This window comes from Delphinapterus leucas, chromosome 20 (genome assembly GCF_059928025.1).
Source record: "Delphinapterus leucas isolate spDelLeu-1000000601 "Yukka" chromosome 20, BTC_Dleu_Yukka2, whole genome shotgun sequence".
Taxonomy (NCBI): Eukaryota; Metazoa; Chordata; class Mammalia; order Artiodactyla; family Monodontidae; genus Delphinapterus; species Delphinapterus leucas.
In genome coordinates, this window is record NC_143148.1 from 57,039,347 (window position 1) to 57,063,964 (window position 24,618).

The 24,618-nt window shown below is 51.1% G+C and overlaps 1 protein-coding gene across 5 annotated transcripts in view; it reads right to left on the bottom strand.

The window, feature by feature from the left end:
* The window catches only part of ZDHHC7 (zDHHC palmitoyltransferase 7), a 30,671-nt gene extending 6,453 nt beyond the window's left edge, over window positions 1-24,218 (bottom strand). The window contains exons 1-4 of one of the 5 annotated variants that reach the window (XM_022583015.3): window positions 23,966-24,217; window positions 7,953-8,038; window positions 6,508-6,631; window positions 4,760-5,081 (exon numbers count right to left, since the gene is read on the bottom strand). In XM_022583015.3, the coding sequence (XP_022438723.1) occupies window positions 4,760-5,074 (315 nt within the window). In that variant the 5' untranslated portion in view covers window positions 5,075-5,081; window positions 6,508-6,631; window positions 7,953-8,038; window positions 23,966-24,217. The other 4 variants (XM_022583012.3, XM_022583014.3, XM_022583018.3 and 1 more) reach the window with 4 other exon arrangements.
* Between the last annotated feature and the right edge of the window lie 400 nt (window positions 24,219-24,618).

Sequence of the window (24,618 nt, forward strand, 5' to 3'; positions counted from 1 at the left end):
GCTCATTTTTGAGAATTCACATCAGAAGGTCAGGTCCAGCATTTTACTCAATTTTCCCAACACCCTCTGGAGTCTTTCTGGTCCCTCAACCAAGCCAGGACCCCAGCCCGCCCCACGCCTACCGCCGGCCCCGTGGCACTGTTCTGACTTCAGGAGCTCCCACCTTGTACAGCCGCTCCTGGTGACAGCTCGGGTCACACGTTTCATAAGACGATGGAACGGACCAGGTTTAGCCACACACACGCTGCTTCCACAGTAAAACACGTGACCTGACACACTTCTGCGGAGCACGGCACCCCACGCCGCCCGCTGGTTAGCGCTCCTGCGACTGCTCACGGAGGACAGGTGTGCATCTCGAGGGGGAGACACGTCAGGTAACACGTAACAACCAGCCCGCGTGGAGATGAAGGCATTTTCTGGTCCTTCTTGCGCCTCAGAGCCCTGGGCAGGCAGCCCCTGTCTCCCACAGTGCCTCCCGATGACTCACCCAGGTCCCCGCGGCTGGTGATCTACACTTCGATTCCGTAGTCCGAGATGTGCTCTCGCAGGCAAGACGCGGAGCAGAAGGGCGGGCCGGGGTCCGCTCAGCACCGGGTCTCACCAGGTCACACCAGAGGAGTGCCTGCTTCCTCGGCACCAGTGGGCCCCCCTCCGCTCCATCAAAGAAACCTTCCGAACAGGTGAGGCACATTCCTCAAGCTCGCGTTCCCCTTCGAACCATTTTCAGGGCATGTTTTTTCTAAGACGCATCTTGCGTGTTTCATCTGTGTCTCGCCAGGACTGTGATCCCTGCCATAGCCACGCCTCCTACCCCAGTACGGCCCAGACGGCTCCCCTTTGGCACAGCGTCCTCTTGACAGCTTTTCCATTCGCTGCTGCTGCTGCTGCTGCTGCTGCTGCTGCTGCTGCTGCTAGCACCCGACGTCTCACACCTGCACCCACCCACCTCTGATCCGCCCTGGAGAAGGAAACCAGGTGCCCACTCTTAGGAAGAGTGCTCCCTACCACGGCATACATATATCCAGGGAAGTTATGATTTGCAAAGCACATTTCCCCCCCATATCTTTCCATCTTGACGCCCTGGTTCCCTCCCTGTCATGCATCCTGGATCCCCAGGACCTGACCTAGGGGCACGGGAGCGTGGCGCTTCCCCTAGGTCTACCTACTAATCCATGGTCAGCACAGGGGACGAGGAGCACGTTAAACCACGTACAGGGATATAAGCTGAAAACACCAGAGTGGAAGGAGAAAAATGAGACACGTCAACCAGTCACAAAGGATAGATCTTATTTGGATCCTGATTCAAACAAAAGAATATAAAAGGACTGAGACGACTGAGGAGATGTGGACTCTCACTGGACATAGTAAGGAATTCTTCAACCGCTCCACACGAGCCACTGGCGTTGTAGCCATGCTTTTATAAAGAAGAGCCCTTTTGGGACTTCCCTGGTGGCTCAGTGGTTAAGAATCCGCCTGCCGATGCAGGGGTCAAGCCCTGGACGGGAAGATCCCACATGCCACGGAGCAACCGAGCCCGCGCGCCACAGCTACTGAGCCCACGTGCCACAACTACTGAAGCCCGCGCACCTAGAGCCCGTGCTCTGCAACAAGAGAAGCCACCGCCATGAGAAGCCCGTGCACTGCAACGAAGAGTAGCCCCTGCTCGCCGCAACTAGAGAAAGCTCGCACGCAGCAACGAAGACGCAACGCAGCCAAGAATAAATAAATTTATATTTAAAAAAAAAAAGAAGAGCCCTTTTTAAAGATACACACAGTTATTTACAAATAAAGTTTTATAATGTCTGAGATGTACTTCCAAATATTCTGGGGAGGGAAAGGGAGTAGGCAAGGATATCGCTGACACGAGATTGACCACGAGGTGATAAGCAAGGTTCATGACCCTCTTCTCTCCACTTCTGTGTATAATGAAATGTCTGTAAGAAGTTAACGAAAAAGCAAGGGCTTTGGCAACGGATAACTGTTGAAACCCCAGCTTTGCCTCTTGCCAGCTGTGGGTCTCACCTTCTGACATGATGTACGCCCACCTCCGCAAGGTGCTGGTGGGTTAATGAACGCCCAAAGGCGTCCCAGGGCGCCCGGAACAAAGGCGCCTTAGTGGGCCCTCGGCACCACCTGCTGACAAGGCTGCTGCTTGTAGAACAAGGCTGGGGACAGAGGAGAGCAGGCTCCGGGAGCGGGGCAGCGGGTGGCCTTGCACAATCTCATGCTTCTGACACTGAGACTCACCTCCAGAGGTGAGCTTGCCGCCTTGGGCTCGATCAGCTCCCTGGTCCATCACGTGTCAGAGACCCCATCTTCCTTTCTGCTCCCCCCTCAAAGTACCAGTAACTTCTCAAGAAACAACCCAAGCCGGAGCCAATCCTGGCAAAGACTGACTGTTCCTAATGGCTTAGTAAAAGGACGTCCGGCAGAGAACTGGCCTCACCCCGGGTGGCGTGACGGCTCTCGTTCAGCCCAGACTGGACCCCGTGTTGAAGGTGATCCGCAGAGAGGAGAAAGCAGCCGCCCCGATGAGAGGACGGAGCAGACACCCGACCCCACTGGCCACGCAGTCTCCCCCACACTGTGCGTCTGGAACCCAACGCTCCCAATTCCCTCTGGTGTGAGGGGCCACCGTCTTCACTAGGCGGCAGAGGGCCAGGATGCCAGGAAGGTCAGGGGTGCCTGGGGGCTCAGTCGGCCTCTCCCCTGCCTCCTTCCCGAGAGCTTCCCCACCCCAGTCCCAACGCCTGCCCGCGGCCAGACGCACCCCTGCCCTGGGCTCCTGACACCCCGCGGGGTGCCCTTGGTTCTATTCACACCGACTCCCGGTGGTTTCTGTAACTTGCCACTGGAGTCCTGACGTGTGGCATGGCGGAAGCAGTGACAGCCAGATGTCAAGACGGAGGACGTGAACGGACCGTCCTCCAAAGACCTACAAACGGCCGAGAAGCCCAGCATCATTAGTCATCAGGGAAATGCAAATCAAAACACAATGGGGTACCACCTCACAGCCGTCAGGATGGCTCTCATCAAACACATGAACATCACCTGAGGAGGTGGAAAAGCAGGAACCCGTACACTGCTGGGGGGGCTCTAAGGCACTGCAGCCGCCACGAAAAACCACCCTCAGCAGTTCAGCGCAGTGTGAACATACGACACGGTACTTCCACTCCTGGGTCTCTACCCAAGAGAAACGAAACATGGGTCCACACAAACCGGGTCCACAAGGGTTCACGGCAGAACTGTCCATAACAGAAAGTGGCAAGAACCCCGACGGCCACCAACTAATGATGGCTGTAAACAAAACATGGCCCATCCCCACAGTGGAACAGTCTTCAGCCGTGAAAAGGGACGAAGCACTGACAGTGCACGGTGTGGATGAACCCTAGGAACCTCGCGCCGATGAAGGAAGCCAGACGTCAAGCCCATGCATCCCCGTATGATTCCATCTGTGTGATCTGTCCAGAACAGGCCGATCCAGAGACAGAAAGTACATCAGCAGTTGCCTGGCGCTGGGGGACCTGGGGGGTCGGGGCGGTGACGGCTAAGGGCTGCAGGGTTTCTTTTTTGGGTGATGAAAACGTCTAAAATGACTGCGGTGATGTGAATACACGAAAATCATCGAACAAAAGGGTGAATTTTGCGGAATGTGAATTAAATTTCAATTAAAAAATGCTTGCATCCAGGACTCACACCCTCCCCCACCTCACACTCCAGCCCTCAGCGCTTCCATCCAGCTTCTTGGCAGCGAAACAAGTGAAGCGAACACGCCCGCCGGGAGCAGAGGCAGCGCGCTGCACACACCTGCTACCCGACCCCCGGCTCTCGGGGCTTCCTGAAGAGCTGTGAGGCCTCTTCCCGCCGGAGAGGGGCTGTAACAGGAGCGGGACCACGCGGGGAAGGAGGCCTACACTGGTCAGAAGACACAAGCACTGTGGTGAGAGGGGCCCAGCCGGGTAGCCCTCCCTCCCTCGGCCCCACCGGGCACACCGCAGCCTGGCACCTGGGCACCGACGTGGTGGCCTCCTCGCCGAAACGCCTACAAACGATGGACCCAGCCCCGTTTTCAACATGCAGGAAGATGGCTGACACTACCAGGGCTCTTCCTACAGCGAACTTAAAGATAATAGCTAACCTGCAGCCCAAAGAAGTTAAATTAGTTGCGTGTGATTAAAAGACAACTGGAAAGATTCGTAAAGTGGTGAAACCTAGATGCCACATCAGTCCATACTTCAGAGAAACAAAGTATTTAAACTAGAAAGGGGGACTTCCCTGGTGGTCCAGCGGCTAAGGCTCCCAATGCAGGGGGCGTGGGTTTGATCCCTGGTCCGGGAGCTAGATCCCATATGCCACAACTAAAGATCCCGCATGTCGCAACTAAAAAGATCCTGCAGGCCGCAACGAAGATCCTGCAAGCAGCAATAAAGATCCCACGTGCAGCGACTAAGACCCAGCACAGCCAAATAAATAAATAAATATTAAAAAATAAAATAAAATAGGATTTCAGGCATTATTCAGTACACTTTCTTCATCTGAATAAACAGCTCAGTGTAATGTTTTCCATGAACATACCATGACATCACCTCTCTCTGGGCGCTGGGTTCTCTCCAGCGAAGCCACAAACAATGCCACCAGCCTGTATCCAGGCACTTGTGAACCCCGAGGCTGCGGGAGCATGAGGCCCTCCGCCCGGTGCCGCTGGTGCCTCCCCAGCCCACACCCGGCCGAAAACCCCAGTGAGAGGGCAGGTACTCACGGGGTCGGTGAGCATGGTCCTCAAGTGAGAGGACAGGGCAAGCACCGCCAGGCAGTTAAAAACGACTCCATTGACCACGGAGTACCAGAAGTCTTTGGAAGGCAGCAGCATGACAAACGTCACCACGAAGTCCGCGTACACGACCAGTAGCCACGTCACGACAGCACAGATCATGCCACAGCCGTCGCGGATGAACCAGACCCTGTCTGCCACGTCGGCCTCGGATGAAGAGGAGGAGGAAGAGTCGTAGTTGTCATTTTCGGTCAGGAGAGGATGGTGTTCGACATCCCGGAGCCGGTGTCCTGATGACGGCATGGTTTCCCTGGAGGGGCATGGGACACAGCTGGTGAGGCTCCCGGGGACACACGGTCACCTGCGGCTGGCCCCAGCCACACTGCACAAGGATGACGCGGGGCAGGAGCTAGACACCCTTGGCACCCAGGCTCCAAGCCCGGGCTAGACGAGGCCTGGGGTACCACGGCCCCATCCACGGTGCCAAGGCCCGACGGCCCGCAGCGCACACATGCCAGGAGCTGATGAGAGGCTGACAGACAAGGGGCTCTTTCACTGCTCGTTTCCACCCCGGCCCACGACCACAGAGCCCAGTTCTCGCCTGACTCTTCCCTGTTTCACTGAGTTCTTCACCCTCACTTCTCCCTCGTTTGAACTGTGACAACGTGCGACCATGTTTTTGAGGCAGTCTTCTCTAACTCTGTGCTGTTTCTAGAACGCCCTTCCTCTTTCAGTCTTTTAACGGTTTCCTTCACTTATCTGTTCTTTCGACAACTCTCCCATATTTCCTAATACCCGAGAACACACAGGGTCAGAAACTAAAGGAAAACTTACACTTTTCCTAGCAAACATTTTGCTCCTTCTTTAAACCTATAACCTCCTCTCATCAGTGTCTGATATGAGTAGAAATACTCATGATAAATAAAGAAAGGGAAACAGAGTCAGTTCATGTGGCCCTGTTGTTCGTGCAGGGGATAGAAAAACACTGATAGCACTTTATCAAACGACCCGAGGGCTTTCTCCGCTCAGGCTCGGCTTCTTTCAAACAAGCACAGAGCAGGCGACTGTGGTCTCCCCAGCGTGGCGGGGGAGGAGGGATAAGAATGCTCCTGGGGTCGGGTCTGCTACAGCTGATGCACGGCATCCGCTCTGGAACCCTGGCATTACTTCCTTCCTTAGCTGTAACCAGGGCACGGGAACGATGAGAACATTTACCGAATGAGCGAATCTGCGGATGGGAGCTCCTTCTGCAAATGTTTTGCAGGTTTCCCTCTTGATACAAAGATACTGACTAGTACAAGACAGCAGTGAAACTGTTCCCCGCAGCCTGCTCTTAGATCAGACAACAAGAGCTTTAAAATTACTGAAGTGAAGAAACTGAAGATAAGAATTTGGGCAGCCCCGAAGCAGCCATTCTTCAGCCAGCACATACTGGACCCGACGGCTGCCTTCCTGCCGAGGCCTCTGCCGAGCCCCTTCCCTCCGCGGAGGCCACCCGCCCTACAGCGCCCGAGGCTTCTCTCTGCCAAGCAAGTCATCCTGCGGAGGCAGTCCTCGTGCCTCTGAAGAGCACTTTGCAAAGGGACCCTGAACATCAGACACGGCTATCTGGAGAGGGTGCTGGAGCGCGGTCCTGTCTACACCACTGTAAAGCCTGATGCCGTCAGGGGGCTGAGACTCTCTGGGAGGAGGAACGGCGCGGCAGCTCCACGGGCAGTGCGTTCAGCACTCCCTACCTTGAGAGGGCGTCCGTGTCTCAGCCCCGGGCTGGCTGTCAGCCCTCGTGGGAAAGGCCTGGGTCTTCTCTCCGGGCTCCCCGTCGGGTGCCCGCACGCCCCTGGGCTCACGGCAAGTGCGCATCTGTTTACAGGCAGACGCAACAACGTGAACTGGTCCCCGTCTCAGATCCAGAGAGAGGCCTAGTGATGGCCACAGAAGTTTTTTAGTGAATCATAAATGTTCATCAGAGCCTTAGCTGAGAAACTCCCCCGACCAGAATCCCTCTGCTCTATGGCTACTCCTCAGGTAAGACACTTTCTATGAGCAACGGGTACCCGCCTGCTGGGCAGCGAGCAATCGCAGGGGCCACGTGTCCAGAGACAGGCTGGCTTTCTGTCAGAGCACGCTCGTGCAGCCCGAGTTCGCCTAGAAATCAGGACCTGAGTCTTCTGGACGCCTGACCCAGTCCCGATTAACCTTCCCGGCTGAGGCACTGATGACAGCAGCCGCAGGCCTCCCCGAGGGGTGCAGACGGCAGCTCTATTTGTGAGGAAGGGTGAGCGCACACATACCAACCCCAGTGGGCGGGAAGGGACGTTCCCAGAAGCACGTTAGGATACTGAGGCATCACGCCTGTGTGCTTCAGAGCTGAATTTGTAAAATCCACTAGGAGGCAAAGGGAAAACCATCTCATGCCCAAAAGTCACTTCATTTGCAAGAAAGCAATCGATGAACACGGCGAGGTTAGGCTGCACACGTTCGGTTATCTGTCATCAAGTGCAGGCACCTTCCGCTGAGTCACAGCACTTACACTTCATTAATGCAACAGGAAGGGAGGGGAGGAAATGAAGAAACAATTCCTTTACGCTCAACTCATCTAAAAATGCTAGGAACACAAGAGCAAATGGCACGGCAACTGGCGATGCGAAGCCAGGGCGAGGGCACAGCCCCACCCTGTGCTGGTGCCCGTCGCTGCTGACTGAATACTCCGCGTGATCACGTCTGAAGAAAACCTGAAAGCACTGTGCACCGACCGACGGTTTTTCTACTTTAATGTCCAGTTTAATGGGATTCTGCCTACGCTCCAAACCTGAGCTGTTTATCCTCGTGTTAAATCAAGCCCCGTTTCCCAGAACGCTAAGAGCAACATTGCAGACCTCCATTATTTAAGGGACAACCACTCGAGCAAAACCCTTCCAGTGGTTTACATTTGAGAACTCCCCTCATCTTGTAATACCTGCTAATAACTGATCAATTCCCTTCATGGAATCTTCCTCCAGGGACACACTCTCCTTTTAGCATAGGTGGTAAGCAAACCCAAAGACTATACGTGAAGAAAAAGATCTACTTGTCACCATTAACCATCTGAACTGCCCGTATATGCCTTTTCAAAGGTGTGCAAGTTAGTGTCAGCCGTTAGAGAGGAAACAGTGATTAGAGACCTCAATAAACAATCACTTACCTCACAAATTATTTTTAGACATTACTTGAACATTTTGTGTCTTTTCCTCAGGATCTTAAGGTGCATACTGTCCTATGTGGTAGGATCTGAAAGATAATAAAATCTGATTAGAAAAGTTACTTATTTTATGACCAAAGAACATATACTATTTCTCAGTGCATATGATCAATTTTTGGAGCACATGTAACCAGTGTGACGCTTCACACCTGAAGTTCCGTTACTCAGAACTATCTTTAACTATGAAATCATGACTCCTCCAGGTTTTCGTTACTAGTAAACTGCTTGACAATCCTGAAAATTAAGTAATTTATTTTAAACCTGTCCATTTTACCCTCTTGTTACTTCAGCCCTGGTCTTAAATACAAATCTCTAAGCCAAAATCCCTGAGAAAGAGACCCAGGGATAATCCCGACCAAATCTGGTCAACCTGCATTTCAACAGGCAACAACTGTTCACCGTTCACCAGCCACAGCAGAGGAATTACAGAAAAGACGAGAGAGAAAGAGGTGAGAGGTGCACCAGGCCCCGCTGTGGGAGGGTGCCCCGGGGGAGGGGGCACGGTGCACGAAGGAGCGGGTGGAATGAGTGAGGGGCATCCCAGCCTGGCAGCATCTCCCACTGGGTGGGCAAGCAGACGTAGCCTCCCTAGAAGCACTCATCTGGCCCAAGAAAAGAGGCCGGAAAACGCCAAGATGCGGGGTGTCCCCCTCCCAAAGAGGTCAGATTGCTGCCAGGTTTCTGTAAGACCGGGGCCGCCAGAGGACAAAGGACCATGGACGCAGACGCTCCAAGCAGACGCTCCTGGTACATCTCATCCTTAAATATGAACCAAGAGCCAACAGATGTTCTGGAGAAAGCTCAAACAGGTCTCATGGAAGAGCCCCAGAAAAAAAAGAAACCGGAATTTAGAGCAGGCATAATGCACAGAGAAGAAAACTAAAGAAGAGTTAAGAGACCATCTGTGAGACAAAGAGGAACATTCTGAGAACTTCCTAGTTATTGAAAGCTAAAAATATGATGGTAGAGTTTTTTAATCTTACAAACAAGATTGGAAGAGAGAATGGGGAAATTTCCCAGAAAGGAGAACTAAACAACAAAGGGGAAGGGGGGAAGGATAAACTTGGAGTTTGGGGTTAACATATACACACTACTATACAGAAAACAGATAACCAACAAGGACCTCCTGTATAGCACAGGGAGCTCTATTCGGTGCCTTATGATAACCTATACTGGGAAAGAATCTGGAAAAGAATAGATATACATATATATAAAACTGAATCAGGCTGCTGTACACCTAAAACTAACACAACATTGTAAATCAACTACAGTAAATCAACTAAAAAACAAGCAAAAAGAAGACAAAGACAAAGACCTTAGGAGAGAAAATAAAATGAAATCAGAGGACCAATCCAGGAGGTCCATCTTCCAAACAACAGGTCTGGCAAAGGCACCCCCGAACAAGACGTCCTTCCTCTGCACAGCTCCACTGCCACCCAGGCCGGCGGCCCCGTGTGCCTCGCAGCCTGTCCACTCTCTTTGCATCTGATATCCTTCCAACGTAACGTGTTTCTCTCAGCAAACCCTCAGTTGGTGTCTGTTTTCTGAAACCAAGACCCCTGACTAGGACACCAGGGGGCTGGCATGGAAGAGGGTGAGGGGACTGGGGGGGTCGAGGGGTGGGCAGGGTAAGCTCCCCTGGTCTCCTCCTAGTAACTGGAGGCTGCTCGCTGCTTCCTGACCGGGAGTGCCCCCTCCGCCGGGCCCAGCTCTGCTGTCAGGCTCCCCTGCCCACCCGACCCTACAAGTCTCCTCAGGACCCGTCCTCCCTCCACAAGGACCTGGACAGCCTCCCCGCACCCGTCACCGCCACCCTGCACACCAAAGGTTCCCTAGCCTATCTGTGGCTCTGAGTCCCCTCTGAACTTTTCAGTAACAAATGTGGCCGCGAGCCACAAGCTGCTTAGACTAACGGAGGTGACTTCTAAAATATGGCATTTCTATGTATATATATATGGTAACTTTATTCACGTATCTGTGCAGTAGCCAACAGCTTTAAACGCCAAATAACGTGAACCAGTAATGCCTAATTATGGCATACTTTCAACTTTGCATTCACATTCATTTTGAGTATCTTCAAATGAGCTTATGTTAGCACTGTCTTAAAAGAAAACCGGCTTTGCAAAACCCAGGACTGCCCATCGCAGTCCTCAGGTCTACAGCAGAATCTCTACAACGAGACCAAATCCCCAGTTACTTTTATATATTTTAAAAAATAACCAAAATGGCAACCACGTCGGAAAGCGGCCTGGCACTTTCTCAGTTAAACCAACAGCCGCCCTGTGCCTCGGCAATCCCACTTCTAGCTATTTACCTCAAGGTGAATATGAACACAGAACATGGACAGAGCTGTTCACAGCTCCTGCATTCATTAAGTCACCAGCCCTCAACAACCCGAACACCCCTCACCAGGAGACGAGTAAACAAACCACAGCATATTCACACAAGGGGGACTGCGGACGGATACATGCAACCATGTGGGTACATCTCAAAAAATCATGCTAAGTGAAAAACACAAAGAATATGTACAGTAGGAGTCCATCTGCGTGGCACTCTGAACCAGGCGAAGCTAATTTATTTTGAAAGAAATCAGAATAGGGTTGGAGCACAAGAGGGAATGACGGAGAGCCCAAGGTAACTTTCTGAGTTGACGGAAAGGGCAGCAGGCTACACAGGCACACGCACTGTCAAACCAAATTCAATGAGCTGTTAAAATTATACACTTAAAATTGTGCATTTCACTGTACGTGAACTATGCCTCAGTTAAAAAATAAACAGGAGAAAAAATAACCAGCACAGGTACACGTGCAGGTGTAAAAGGGTGTAGTAACAGCCAAGTTCTCAGTGCTGCCGAACCCATTCTCTCCCTACAGACACTGCCTTCCGAGCCAGACCCTGTCACAGTTTACTTTTAACAGTATCTTCGGGCAAGTGTCTTAAACTCTTCCCCTCACTTTTTTCCCCGTGTCTATAAACAGAAGATGCATTTCTCATAAACAAAGTGAAGACAAGTAAACAAAAGACATCAATATACTTTGGTGATCGGTTGCTACAAAAAAGAATGAAGAGCCGATGACGTTCACTGTTGCAATAAAAGGAAACGTCTACCCTAGAGCCTGGTATTCACGTGTGCGTTAAAACACTGCTTAAACTCATCACTGCTCTATTCATACGCCCACTGCTGACCTATAAGAAACAGGAATAAGCACATCTCTGCTTCAGGCACAGAAGCAGCGTGTGAGGCCTGGTGTGAGGCAAACACAGGCCGTGAGATGTGCTGAATTCAAACGTGGGGGCGGGGCCTCCAAGCTGCAGACTCCACGTGAGGCCCAAGGGTGCCCGACCTTGGACAGGCCCTCAGCCCACGAGGGCTCATGGGAGAGAGAGGCGGGGACCAGCCTGGTAAACAACGTGCTCGGTGTTATCCCCAGTGGCAGGCAGAGGGCGATGACGGAGAGAGATGACAATCGCTGATCCCGTCCAGAGGAACCAGAAGTGTCGGTTAGGACGGCAGCAGGAGTGGGCCCACAGGACAGGCAAGATCGCACAGGAGAGAGCAGTGCGGGAGGCACAGAGGCTGGAAGGGGAACCCGCGGGCTGCAGGGCCCCGGGCTCAGCGCGAGGAAGGGCGGGAAGGCAGGAAAGGGGAGGCCAGGGCCCCCGCACAAAGCACTCTGAAGGCCGAGCTAGGCAGCCTGAAATGCCGTACGTCATTCTGCTGCAAAGGGAGACTGGAACTTCGGTCAACAGACAAATGTTTTAGAAAGATAACTGGTGACAAACTAAGATTAGGATGGAAGGAGGAAGACGGGCAGCCGGGAGGCGGCTGCCATGCCCCAGAGCAGAGCTGACAGAGGCAGGGCCAGCAGGGGAGCGGGGCCTGCAGGGGACGAGCAGGGGCTGGGAGCAGGAAGGCTGGCTGGAGCAGACAGCACACCAAGGGGCCGGGACCTTCTCCCAGCAGTTCCGGTAAAGAGCCAAGAGCTTGCAGACTGGGTGGTGAGCAAACTAAAGAAGGAACTTTGTTTGAATGTGGTTAAGTCAAGGACACATGTAGCTGGAAGGAAAAACAATTTTTCAATTTCCCCTCTTACGTATTATCTCATTTAAAGCTACAATGGGGCCTCCCTGGTGGCGCAGTGGTTGGGAATCTGCCTGCCAGTGCAGGAGACACAGGTTCGAGCCCCGGTCCGGGAAGATCCCACATGCCGCGGAGCAACTAAGCCCATGCGCCACAACTACTGAGCCTGCACTCTAGAGCCCGCGCTCCGCAACGAGAAGCCACCACAGTGAGAAGCCCGCGCGCCACAACAAAGAGCAGCCCCCGCTCTCTGCCACTACAGAAAGCCTGTGTGCAGCAACGAAGACCCAATGCAGCCAAAAATAATTTAAAAAAATAATAAAGCTACGATGAACCTCTCAACAAGACAGAATTCTATTTGTTGTGTAAGCTGACTTCACCCTCACTGGCTCCCAATAAATAGAATTAACGTGGCTTCTGCAACGAATTTTAATTTGTGTAACAAATGATTGCTTTGTCCAAGTATTTAATTGATGTGATACGTTTTCATTTTTTATAAAACCCTTTATACTGTTCCAATAAATATCTTTATTAGTAAAAACAAATAATAAATAAAACAAGAGGACGGGACCAAGATGGCGGAAGAGTAGGACGAGGCGCCCACTTCCTCCCACAGGAACGTGGAAAGCACACCTGCACGTGGACGGCTCCCACAGAACAGCTCCTGAGCGCAGGCACGAGACCTCAGACTTCCCTCAGACTTCCCGAAGGGCAAGAAAACCTCCAGCTAGCCAGGTAGAACAAAAGGAAAAAGAAAGAGAAAGGAATGTAGACGGGGCCTGCGCCCCAGGCAGGGAGCTGTGGAGGAGATCAGCCTGGACAGGCGGCAAGCGTGGGAGCCTAGCAGGAGAGCACAGGAACCAGTCTGCGGAGGGCAGCACAGAGAGCAGCCTGCACAGAAGGTCGGCGCCGCCACCCTGCGCTCCCCGGCCTCAGACGCTCATCCATCAGTGCTGAAGCTCAGGCTTCGGAGGTCAGACCCAGGGAGAGGCCCGGGGCGGGATGCACGGAGACAGCTGAAGAGGCTGGACTGTGGCAACTGAGGGTGTGCTCGGAAGAAGCCTGGGCCTGTCAGAGAGCCAAGGCGCCGTACTGAGGGGTGCACGAGGAGAGGGGAGGGACCACCATAAAAGCTTCTTTCCTTACGAGCGCTCCCAGGCAACAGGACACTGCCTACAGGAGCTCTGGGTGCGGGCGCGAGTCACTGCCACCATCGTGGGCTCCAGAGACAGGCACAGGCCACCGCTAGGAGACCTGCGAGCAGCGCCAAGTGCTGCCCCTGCCATCCCAGTAGCGCACAAGGGCGGCTGCACCTGCACACCCCATTATCAAGGGAATAAAAGCCAGCAGGTGCTGAGGAAACAGACAGCCAGCGTCCAAACTAACAGCAGCCCCTCAATTCTGGAAAAGATGGCGGAGTAGAAGGATCGAGCTCATCTCCTCTCACGAAAACAGCAACATCACAACGAACTGCTGAACAATCATCGACAAAAAAGACTGAAAGCTACCAAAAAAAGATATTTTACATTCGAAGACAAAAGAGAAGTCACAATGAGACGGTAGGCTAGGTGCTTTCGTGCCAAGATAATTAACAAAATGGCAATAAGAACATACATATAATTACCCAAAATTTAATGGGATTCGTAATGGGTACAAAAACAAGACCCGTATATATGCTGTCTACAAAAGACCCACTTCAGACTCAGAGACATGTGCAGACTGCAAGTGAGGCGATGGAAAAACGTATTCCATGCAAATGGAAATCAAAAGACAGCTGGAGTAGCAATACTCTTAGCAGACAAAATAGACATTAAAATAAAGACTGTTACGAGAGACAAGGAAGGACACTACATAATGAACAAGGGATCAATCCAAGAAGAAGATATAACAATTGTAAATATATATGCACCCAACATAGGAGCATCTCGATATATAAGGCAAATACTAACAGCCATAAAAGGAGAAATCGACAGTATCACAATAATAGTGGGGAAATTTAACACCCCACTTACATCAATGGACAGATCATTCAGATAGAAAATCAATAAGGAAACACAGGCCTTAAATGACCAAGAAACCAGATGGACTTAATTGATATTTATAGAACATTCCATACAAAAGAAGCAAAATACACTTTCTTCTCAAGTGCACATCATACCTTGGGCCACAAATCAAGCCTCAGTAAATTTAAGAAAACTGAAATCATATCAAGCATCTTTCCGACCACAGTGCTATGAGATTAGAAATCAATTAGGGGGACTTCCCTGGTGGCGCAGCGGTTAAGACTCTGCGCTCCCAATGCAGGAGACCCAGGTTCGATCCCTAGTCCGGGAACTAGATCCCACATGCATGCTGCAACTAAGAGTCCGCATGCCACAGCTAAGGACCCGATGCAATCTAATAAATAAATATTTATAAATAAATAAACAAATATTTGTTTATTTTTGGCTGCGTCGGGTCTTCGTTGCTGCGCTTGGGCTTTCTCTAGTTGCGGCGAGCGGGGGCTACTCTTCATTGCAGTGCATGGGCTTCTCACTGCAGTGGCTTCTCTTTGTTGTGGAGCATGGGCTCTAGGTGCGTGGGCTTCAGTAGTTGTGGCACGTGGGCCCAGTAGTTGTGGCTCATGGGCTCTAGAATGCAGGCTCAGTAGTTGTGGTGCACGGACTTATCTGCTCCACGGCATGTGGGATCTTCCCGGACCAGGGCTTGAAACTGTGTCCCCTGCATTGGCAAGCGGATTCTTAACCACTGCGCCACCAGGGAAGTCCCAATAAATATTAAAAAGAAAGAAAGAAAGAAAGAAAGAAATCAATTCGGGAAAAAAAACCTGTAAAAAACACAAACACAAGAAGGCTAAACAATATGTTACTAAACAACCAATGGATCACTGACGATATCAGAGAGGAATTCAAAAAATACCTAGAGATAAATGACAACAAAAACAAGATGATCCAGAACCTGTGGGACACAGCAAAAGCAGTTCTAAGAGGGAAGGTTATAGCAATACAGTTTTACCTCAGGAAACAAGAAAAATCTCAAACAACTTAAACTTACACCTAAAGCAACTAGAGAAGAAAGAACAAACAAAACCCAAAGTTAGTAGAAGGAAAGAAATCATAGGGGCTTCCCTGGTGGCGCAGTGGTTAAGAATCTGCCTGCCAATGCAGGGAACATGGGTTTGAGCCCTGGTCCAGGAAGATCCCACACGCTGCGGAGCGACTAAGCCCGTGCGCAATGAAAGCAACGAAGACCCAACGCAGCCAAAAATAAAAATAAATAAAAGAAAACGAATAAATTTTTTCAAAAAAAGAAAAGCTATGATGAACCTAAAGAAGGACTTGGTCTCTCTATTTTACAGATGAGCCACCCCGGACCCCCAGTTAGTCTGGGACCTCCACACAAGTCCCACCACGCTGCTTCTCGGTTTGAACAGGCCACACTTTTAAAAAGCCTAGGACAGCCCCAAAGAGATGTAATGAAAAGAGACTGAAGACGATATGCCTAGTTAAGCCAACTAAACAATCAGATTAAGAAACTATAAACCAAGAGGTCCTGGCATGGTTGCTTTTTTCTTTCTCATTTTATGGTTATTTGAGCTTTTCCTGCAACTACAAAAGCAACATAGGCTCATTTTTTCTGTTTTTAAAGAATAAGGGTCCCAGTCTGCAGACGCAGGGGCTGACAGAGCAGAGGGACCCTTCTTCCCTAGGCGGGGGAGGGTGGGGGAGAGAGTACAGAGAAGATGGACGACGCGGAGCTAAAGCAGATCCCACCCCACACGCTGTTCTGAGCGGCAGGAGGTGGGCTGTGGGCGCTGGAAGTGGAGAAAAGCTGAGGACGGCGACTGAGGCTGGAAAAAGGAAGGCGGGTAGGGGAGGTGGCAAGAGAGAGCTGCAACTCAGCACCATGGGCCAGACAGCGCTGGAACCCCGGTTCCCAATAAACGCCACAACAGCCAGGCCTTTCATCCACAAGCCCAGCCTGGACCCAAAGCCCTGCAGGGGGCTGGGGGTTCGGCATGGAGGGCAGGACGAAGGGGAGCAGCCTGCGAAGCCAGGTGACAGGAAACTGCAGGGACTGGAGGTCCTGAGGCCTGGAGGATGTGCAAGGGAGCCAGGTCGGCAGAGGGGTGTGTGTGTGTGTGTGAGAGAGAGATTTATCCTCTTCAATGGTACATTTGTCATCATTTAGTCTAAATTTCATTCCTTCAATTTCTTGATATTCTCTCAACTTAGTATGATGTAAGATACATAATCATGACCAAAAAATAAGCCTGTAAGGTGGAATTTTAAGAATTCAGAGGAGAAAAAAAATATTTTTTTTTTAGTTAAAAAAAAAAAACAACTTTCTTGGGCTTCCCTGGTGGCGCAGTGGTTGAGAGTCCACCTGCCGATGCAGGGGACACGGGTTCGTGCCCCGGTCTGGGAGGATCCCACATGCCGCGGAGCGGCTGGGCCCGTGAGCCATGGCCGCTGAGCCTGCGCGTCCGGAGCCTGTGCTCCGCAACGGGAGAGGCCACAACAGTGAGAGGCCCGCGTACCGCAAAAAAAAAAAAAAAAAAAAAAAAGAATGGAGCATTCAGACAGCCTACCCCAGTGCCTTGGCTCCAGTGCATTCAGTGCCACTGCAATTATGTTCCTGTATGTTCTTTCCATCAATCTGCAGTCATGAAAGATTTAGTTCGTGCTTTCAAACCAGACCAGTAATGTATGCCACATGAACCAGTATTTTCTTCTCAAATTACTGAATTTGAAGAACAGAATATTAACCTTTAAGGGAAAAAACCAATGGAATATTAAGTGAACAAAAGCCAGGTCTCAATAATGTGCTGGCACACTGTCCACACTGTGAACAGTAAACGTATGTAACCTTTCCAGAAAGGTCTTTCAAACTAAAACAAAACAGGGCGAACTGAGAAACACACAAGGAGCCAAGGCTCTGGGAGAGGAAAGCCAATCTCACGGGGGTGGGGAGGGGACGACACTGGGCTTTTCTCCATCCCGGCAGCCACTCTTCAGCCTCCTGCCAGGTCCTTCTCCTCCACAGACATCGAACTGTGGTGGTGCCTGGGCTGGGTCCTGGGTTGTCCTCTTTAGCTACATGCTCTCTAAATCATCTCACGGGATCTCAGTCCCATGTAGTTAGAAAAGATGCCCGTGGGAAACTCCCAAACGAATAATGCGTTACTGGGTGTCTCCAGTCCAGTTACTCAACAACTCCACGGGAGGGTCAAAGCAGAAACCCCTCCACCCACCAAAAGCTCCTGACCCTACCTTCTCGTCTCTATAAATGGCACCACCATCTAGTTGCCAAGGTCAAAAACCAGGACACACCCTTCATTCCACTCTTTGCCCAACCTCCCCACACCTAACCCGTCAGCAGGTCCTGTGGGCTGGACCTCCAGCACCGACCCAGATCAAGGCTGCCCCGCCTGGGCAGCACAAACCAGCGCTCCGCTTCCACACTCACTGCCTCTGTGCACCCATAACCCACTCCCCGATCAGCACCCAGGCCCAGTTTTTACAGGTATAAGTCGGGTCCTGCCACTCCCTTACCTATTAAGACCAGCCAACTGCTGCCTCTGCGGTTAGAATAAAACCCAAAGGCCACCCTGTGGCTACACAGCCCTACCTGGCCCAGAGCCTGTGGACCGCACCTCTTACCTCCCCTCCCACCCGGGCTGTCTCATTCCTCTGTCACCACCGCAACAGAATGTTCTCGTAATATCCCCAGCACACCCCGAACTCCGCAAACCCTTGTTGAGTGAGAGAAGGAAAAGCAAAAACAAACCCCACAGGAACTGGAAAGGAGTAAGAAAGAGAGTCAAAGTGGGAGGCCTGGGGTGGGGTGGGATGGGATGGGGTCAGACGGTCCGGGGAGCTGAAGGGGGAGAAACGTGGACGGGTTAAGGGGGGAGAGGGAGAAGGGGAGGAAGGAGAGAGACCCACGCTGGCAGGGCCTTTTCTGGGTGTGTCACTGGGAGCACACAGGCTGCACGAGGCAGCATCAAAGGCACGTGTACTCAAATACCAAAGCTTCCACCTTTATCCCCACACCAGAGCCACAGCCTGAAAGTCAAACGGAGGAGCTATTTTTAAAAATCCCAACATGGTAACTAAACCCTGAAGAATTCCAAAGCCAGAGACAAAAAGAACCCCAGAGTCCCCAAACCCTTCAAGTGTCCCGTCCCAGGGAAAAGCTGAGCCTGAACCAAGCTGGTGAATCCCCGCCTCTTTCCTTATCTTCCTAAATGGGGTTTCTTTGTTTAATAGGAAATGAACTTTTGTAACATCAGACTTGCCCAAACCTGCAACACGAGGCCCATCTGACCTGCTCACAGTGAACCTAGCTCTCAGATGCAAGTTAACGACAATATAAGATACTGGAATGTGAAAGGACAGGCCAGTTGCTGAACATCTGCCATGTGTCAGGACCTTTGTATACACCATGACGGTGAACCCCGCCACTACCCTAAAAACAAGGTGCTCGCTGAGGGATGAGGAAATTGCGCCTTCGAGCGGCAGTACCCTGCCCAAGCTCACGGCCAACAAAGCGTGGAGTCGGGGCTGTTCTGACTCCAAAGCCCACGCTCTTCCATGAAAACACGCCACCTCCCTGAGCACTTGGTTTCAGAAAACATGTTCCGTAACGTGGCCACTGAATCTGGGAAATACGGACCGCTAAGAATTCAAAACGTTCCGACCAGAAATACTGTAAGAGCCTGTCTCAAGAGAAACTAGAAGCTTCTCTACCCTGCCTGCCCCTGCTTATTACTAGGTCTGCAAACGCACTGCGCCCTGTCCCAGAATGACCCAAACCACCAGCTTAACACAGAGCCGGCCTCTCCTTCCATTTACTGATAACACTCCTCACACAGCCAGTATTTACTAAGCACCTTTTTTTTTTTTTTTAATGTTGAGCCTTCTTTTAATTTATTTATTTTTATTTTTGGCTGTGTTGGGTCTTCGTTTCTCTGCAAGGGCTTTCTCCAGTTGCGGCAAGCGGGGGCCACTCTTCATCGCAGTGCACGGGCCTCTCACTGTCGTGGCCTCTCCTGTTGCGGAGCACAGGCTCCAAACGCGCAGGCTCAGTAGTTGTGGCTCACGGGCCCAGTTGCTCTGCGGCATGTGGGATCCTCCCAGACCAGGGCTCAAACCCGTGTCCCCTGCATTAGCAGGCAGATTCTCAACCACTTCGCCACCAGGGAAGCACTACTAAGCGCCTTTTAACCTCTGGACACAAGGCCTCTTCTTCCCTCATTCCTACATGCTGCCCACGCTTCCTGCTTACAGCTCTGACCCTTCCCTTCCCACCTTTCTCACAACCCAAGCTTAGGCACCCTCACCTCTGGCTGTACCTCTGTAGAACCCTAACCAACAGAGGCGCCAAACCTTGGGACCATGGCATTCAAGGCGCCACTGAATCTGGCTCCCCTGCCCTTCCAGGCTCTTCCACGCAGCGTTCATCCTGCTTCCCCTGCCGGGCCTATTCACACCTCTGTGCTTCTGCTCCCGCTGTTTCCTCCAATTAGAAGACTCTTGCTCTCTGCCTATTTACCACGCACCCACTATGTACAAACCACTGCAGGGTGTTTTCAAAACTGTGAGGTGCTGTACCAATATAAGGCATTATCTTGGCCCCATGAAGAGCCTGGATTTATCAGACAATTATTAAAATTCTACTAGAGGTTTTTCAAGAATAGAATGAACTAGTAAGCAAAACAAGAATACGTCTGTAGACAGAGGCAAAGAAGTGAGTGAAAGAGAAAAAAAATCAGAGGCAAATGAGAGTAAGTGACTAAATGCCGTCCCCTAACAGGCAGACCAAAGTACAGACACATGTTAAGCTGGAAAGGAGGCGTTTTCTCCTCCTCAGAGGCAAGGGGAAGAAAAAGACTGAAGGGCATTCAGAGATATCTCAGCTGGAATGGAGTCAAAGTTGAGAGAACTCTCCCAGCAGCCTCTGCTCTATGATCTATAAGGGAGAGTCCTCTGTCAATGGTAAAGCAAAAAAAGTGTGTGTGTATATATAATATATACACACATATATATATAATTTTAAGTGAGGTATAGTTGATTTACAATATATAAGTTTCAGGTGTATGACATTCACAATTTTTCAAGGTTATATTCCATTTATGCTGTAACTAAGGAGCCCTGGAGCCACAACTAAGGAGCCTGCCTGCCACAACTGAGGAGCCCACATGCTGCAACTAAAGAGCCAACGAGCTGCAACTAAGGAGCCCGCCTGCCACAACTGAGACCCAGTGCAACAAAGCAAATAAATAAAAAAATTAAAAAATAAAAAAACTGGCTGTATTCCCTGAGTTTTACAATATATCCTTGGAGCATATTTATTAATGATGGTTTGTACCTCTTAATCCCCCACTCCTATCTTGCCCCTCCCCTTCCCTCTCCCCACTGGTAACCACTGGTTTGTTCTATAGCTGTGAGTCTGCATCTCTTTTTAAAAAGTATATTTTTAAGGAAGGTACCATGAATGAAGGAAGGATGCTGTGTAATAAAGAATTTAATCATGCTCAAATGAAGGTCTGGGCTTTATCATCGGCTGACAATCTGATTTAGGGTGGGGACTGGCCACACCAGAAAGACCAACATGATTTAGGGTGGGGCTCTGGGTCACGCAGTATCAGTTGACCTGGAAACTGAGATCAACCTTGTGGGCGGTCAATCAATCAATCATTTATGCCCATGTCACAGAAGCCCAATGAAGACTCCAAACACCAAGGCTCAGGTGAGCATCCCTGGTTGGCAATACCCAGTGCACAGTGTCTCGTGTCAACGCCAGTTACGTTCCAGCTCCTTGGGGAGAGGACAATGGAAGCTCCATGTCTGGTACAGCCCCAGATTCTGTCCTGAGAGCCGCTTCACCTGGCTGACTTTAATAAACCATAACTCTGAGCACAACAGCTTTCAGTGAGTTCTGTGAGGCCTTCTAGCTAGTAATCGAACCTGAGGGTGGCTTGGCGAACCCCCAGACTTGCAACTGGTGTCAGAAGTGACGGTGGTCTTGTGTGGACTGTTCCCTCTCAACTTTGTAGTTGACCAACTCTGCAGGTGGCCCAAACTCTTCTCAGGTGCTACAGCTGAAGGGTCACACACAAGTTGCTAACCTGACCCTGGAAACTGGCTTTGGGGACAAAAGGGAGCAAGAGTGAGTGTTTAGATTCTATACTTTATCCTCTGCTCTAGTGTTCGAACTTCCTTTTTTTTTTTTTTTAACAAAACAAGCATGTATTACCTCTGTAATTAAAACATTACTTTTAAGAAACATACCCCCAAAAAGCTGCTTTAAGAAAACTATCTTGTAGAGCTGCTCAGCATGGATTGGAGCAGGGAAATTCTGGAATCATCAGGAAAACTACTTCTCCGTTCATCCCAAGCATTAACTTCACATGTGAACTTACTGCTCGTTCCATTGCCTCACATTAACAAAGATTATGTGATTTATGTCACCAAAGGGTCCAAGCCTCGCAGGTAAGTTTCAGAAAGAATGTAAAAGCATGTCCAGACTTTTGACTGGCTCAAGACTGTTCTTATACAAAGCTCCTTTCAGTACTTTCTCTCTGTCGCTGAGAGGGTCACTCTATTCATGCTAATATTTGTCCTTTCTAGAAGAGGATTTCTGCTTTCATAGTGCATTGATTAGCAAGGCTGAAAATTCCCAATTCACTCATTGTAATTGAGGCAGGCTCTGAGTCATTGGTAAAAAAAAATAATAAAAAATAAAAAATAACAAAAGAAAACTTCTGTATGCATCTCTACCCACTTTGCTTTGACGTGAGATGTGTGCATAGAGAGTTCCAGTTGTTGGGCTTCCCTGGTGGTGCAGTGGTTGAGAGTCCGACTGCCGATGCAGGGGACACGGGTTCGTGCCCCGGTCCGGGAAGATCCCACATGCCGCGGAGTGGCTGGGCCTGTGAGCCATGGCCGCTGAGCCTGCGCGTCCAGAGTCTGTATTCCGCAATGGGAAAGGCCACAACAGTGAGAGGCCCGCGTACCGCAAAAAAAAAAAAAAAAAAAAAAAAAAGTTCCAGTTGTTGATTTATGAATTATTTAGGAAATTACTATCAAATAGTCTCACGCTCCTCCACCTCACAACTGAAAAGCCCACCTACCAGCCTCACTCCTAAAAGCACACAACCCAAATAATGTCAGTCACTCGACCCTTCTATTTACCAGAAACTTCAAGAGGTACAATTTAAGACATCTGTTCCATTCCGTTTTTCAAATATCCCAAGAGCCTTTCTCTTTAATCAAGTATTCTGGGGCTTCCCTGGTGGTCCAATGGCTAAGACTCCACGCCCCCAATGCAAGGGGCTTGGGTTTGATCCCTGGCAGGGAACTAGATCCCACATGCCGCAACTAAGAGTTCGCATGCCGTAACTAAGTTTGCATGCTGCAACGAAGATCCCGCATGCCGCAACTAAGACCCAGCACAGCCAAAATAAATAAATATTTTTAAAAAAAAGTATTCTGACTTCCTAAAAAGCAAATTTACGGCGCGGGCTTTCTCTAGTTGTGGCGAGCGGGGGCTACACTTCGTTGTGGGGTGCGGACTTCTCACTGCGGTGACTTCTCTTGTTGCGGAGCATGGGCTCTAGGCGTGTGGGCTTCAGTAGTTGTGGCTCGCAGGCTCAGTAGGTGTGGCTTGCGGGCTCTGGAGCACAGCCTCAGTAGTTGTGGCCCACGGGCTTAGTTGCCCCGTGGCATGTGGGATCTTCCCAGACCAGGGCTCGAACCCGTGTCCCCTGCATTGGCAGGCGGATTCTTAACCACTGAGCCACCAGGGAAGTCCCCAAGGTGGCTTTCTGAAAAGGTAACTTCAGATAAGTAAACCTTGTTAAGACAGAATCAAAAAGATTAAATCTGACTTTTACAAAGGTGACTTTAAGCAAATAAAATTTGTGAAAGTATCAACAGATTAAATTCATCATCTTTAAGGTGAAGAGTCTAAGAAGAAATATACATTGGCCCAGATTTCTAGACCATTTGAGACAGCAGTAGTAAGACAGATAAATCTATGTACATTAAGTACAAACACTAAGCAGACTGCAAACATTAGACACTGTAGCGTTGCTTGGACAGCCCTTTACACCACCTGGTCAGTAAAAGAAGCTACAAAGCAGCTACCTCAACAGTTCTTAACACCCCCCCCCAAAAAAAAAAACTGGTTACCCATAAGCCAATAAAGTGTGTCCATCTAACAGCGAAAAGAAACTTAGTTTCAGGCAGCAATGACGCCTCAGGAGAGATGAGCCTTGGCGACAGCAAGAAAAGATGCAAACATTGCCCTGAAGGCTGACCTGACTGTCCCAGGTGCCCTGGCAGGCAATCCCCCAAAGATCATTGGCAGGGGAAGGGAAGATAAGGAAGAAGGTGGGCAAAGAATAAAAAAGAAAAATTAAAACTTACAAGGGAGGGAAGAACTGGAGCATTCATTCGAGAAACCATGGGCGACGTCAGAGGAAGCCCACTGTAATGCATGCCTATAAACTACTCCTTACAGCTTACACAGGATTTACTGCCGCTCTTCTGACTCCAACGACAACCCCGTTATTAGTTATTAAAGGAGAAAACCGCGGCTCGGAGCCCTGAGTGTCACACCCAAGGTCAGGCAAAAAGCTGGGGCTGCAATTCGGGCCCTACCCCGAAAGATGCACTAAGGAGTGACAAGGAGACACCTGGAAGAGAAGTCACGAGCTGGCACAGAGGTGCCCCGAGGAACTCGGGAAGGTCGTAGGTGCGGGGTGGGGTGGAGGAAAGGGAGCAGGGGGCTCGGGGCTGGCGGACGGGGGCCTGGAGTGGCCGGGAGACCCGGGCGCGAGCAGCCCGCCCCGGCCCACCGCACTCACCCGAGGCCCGGGCGGGGTCGCCCGGCGCTGCGGCTCCTCCCGGCCTGCGGCGGCGGCGGCGGCGACTGCAGCGGCCAAGGCAGGGACGCATCATGCGGCCGCACTCATGGCCGGGCCGGAGGGGGCCCCGCGGCTCGGCTCGGTCCTGCCGGGCCGGTCGGAGGGAGGCGGCCTCCGAGCGGACACGAGAGACAGAGCCCAACCTGGAGAGCTTGGCGGCACGACCCCCGGAAGTGAACCTCGCGTGGTCAGCGGCGCCGCGTTTGCGCAGTTCCGGTCGCGCCGCTCCCGGCAGCGGAGAAGGGAGTTTGAGGTGGTTTGCCGGGACTCAGCGGCCGGGATCCCTCTGGGACAGAGGACCTTAAAGACTGACATTTCCCAGAGAAAGGCGACTCTTAGTCGCAAGGTCCCCTCGCTAGAATAAAGGGACCCATTCAAACTGAGGTCCGGAAGAGAAAGGATGAGGGCTACGTGCTACCGCAAGGTCCAAGCCGCGCGGCTAGGCTTTTTGACTCGGGGAGGAGTTCCTGCCCGGGTTTACTGAGCCCGCGGTGGCCCTTCTGAGCCAGCGTTAGGTGTGACCTGTACGGCGTGCGAGGACGGAACACGGGTTAATGGAGAAGCGCGAGTGGGAACGACGGAGCCAGAAAGCA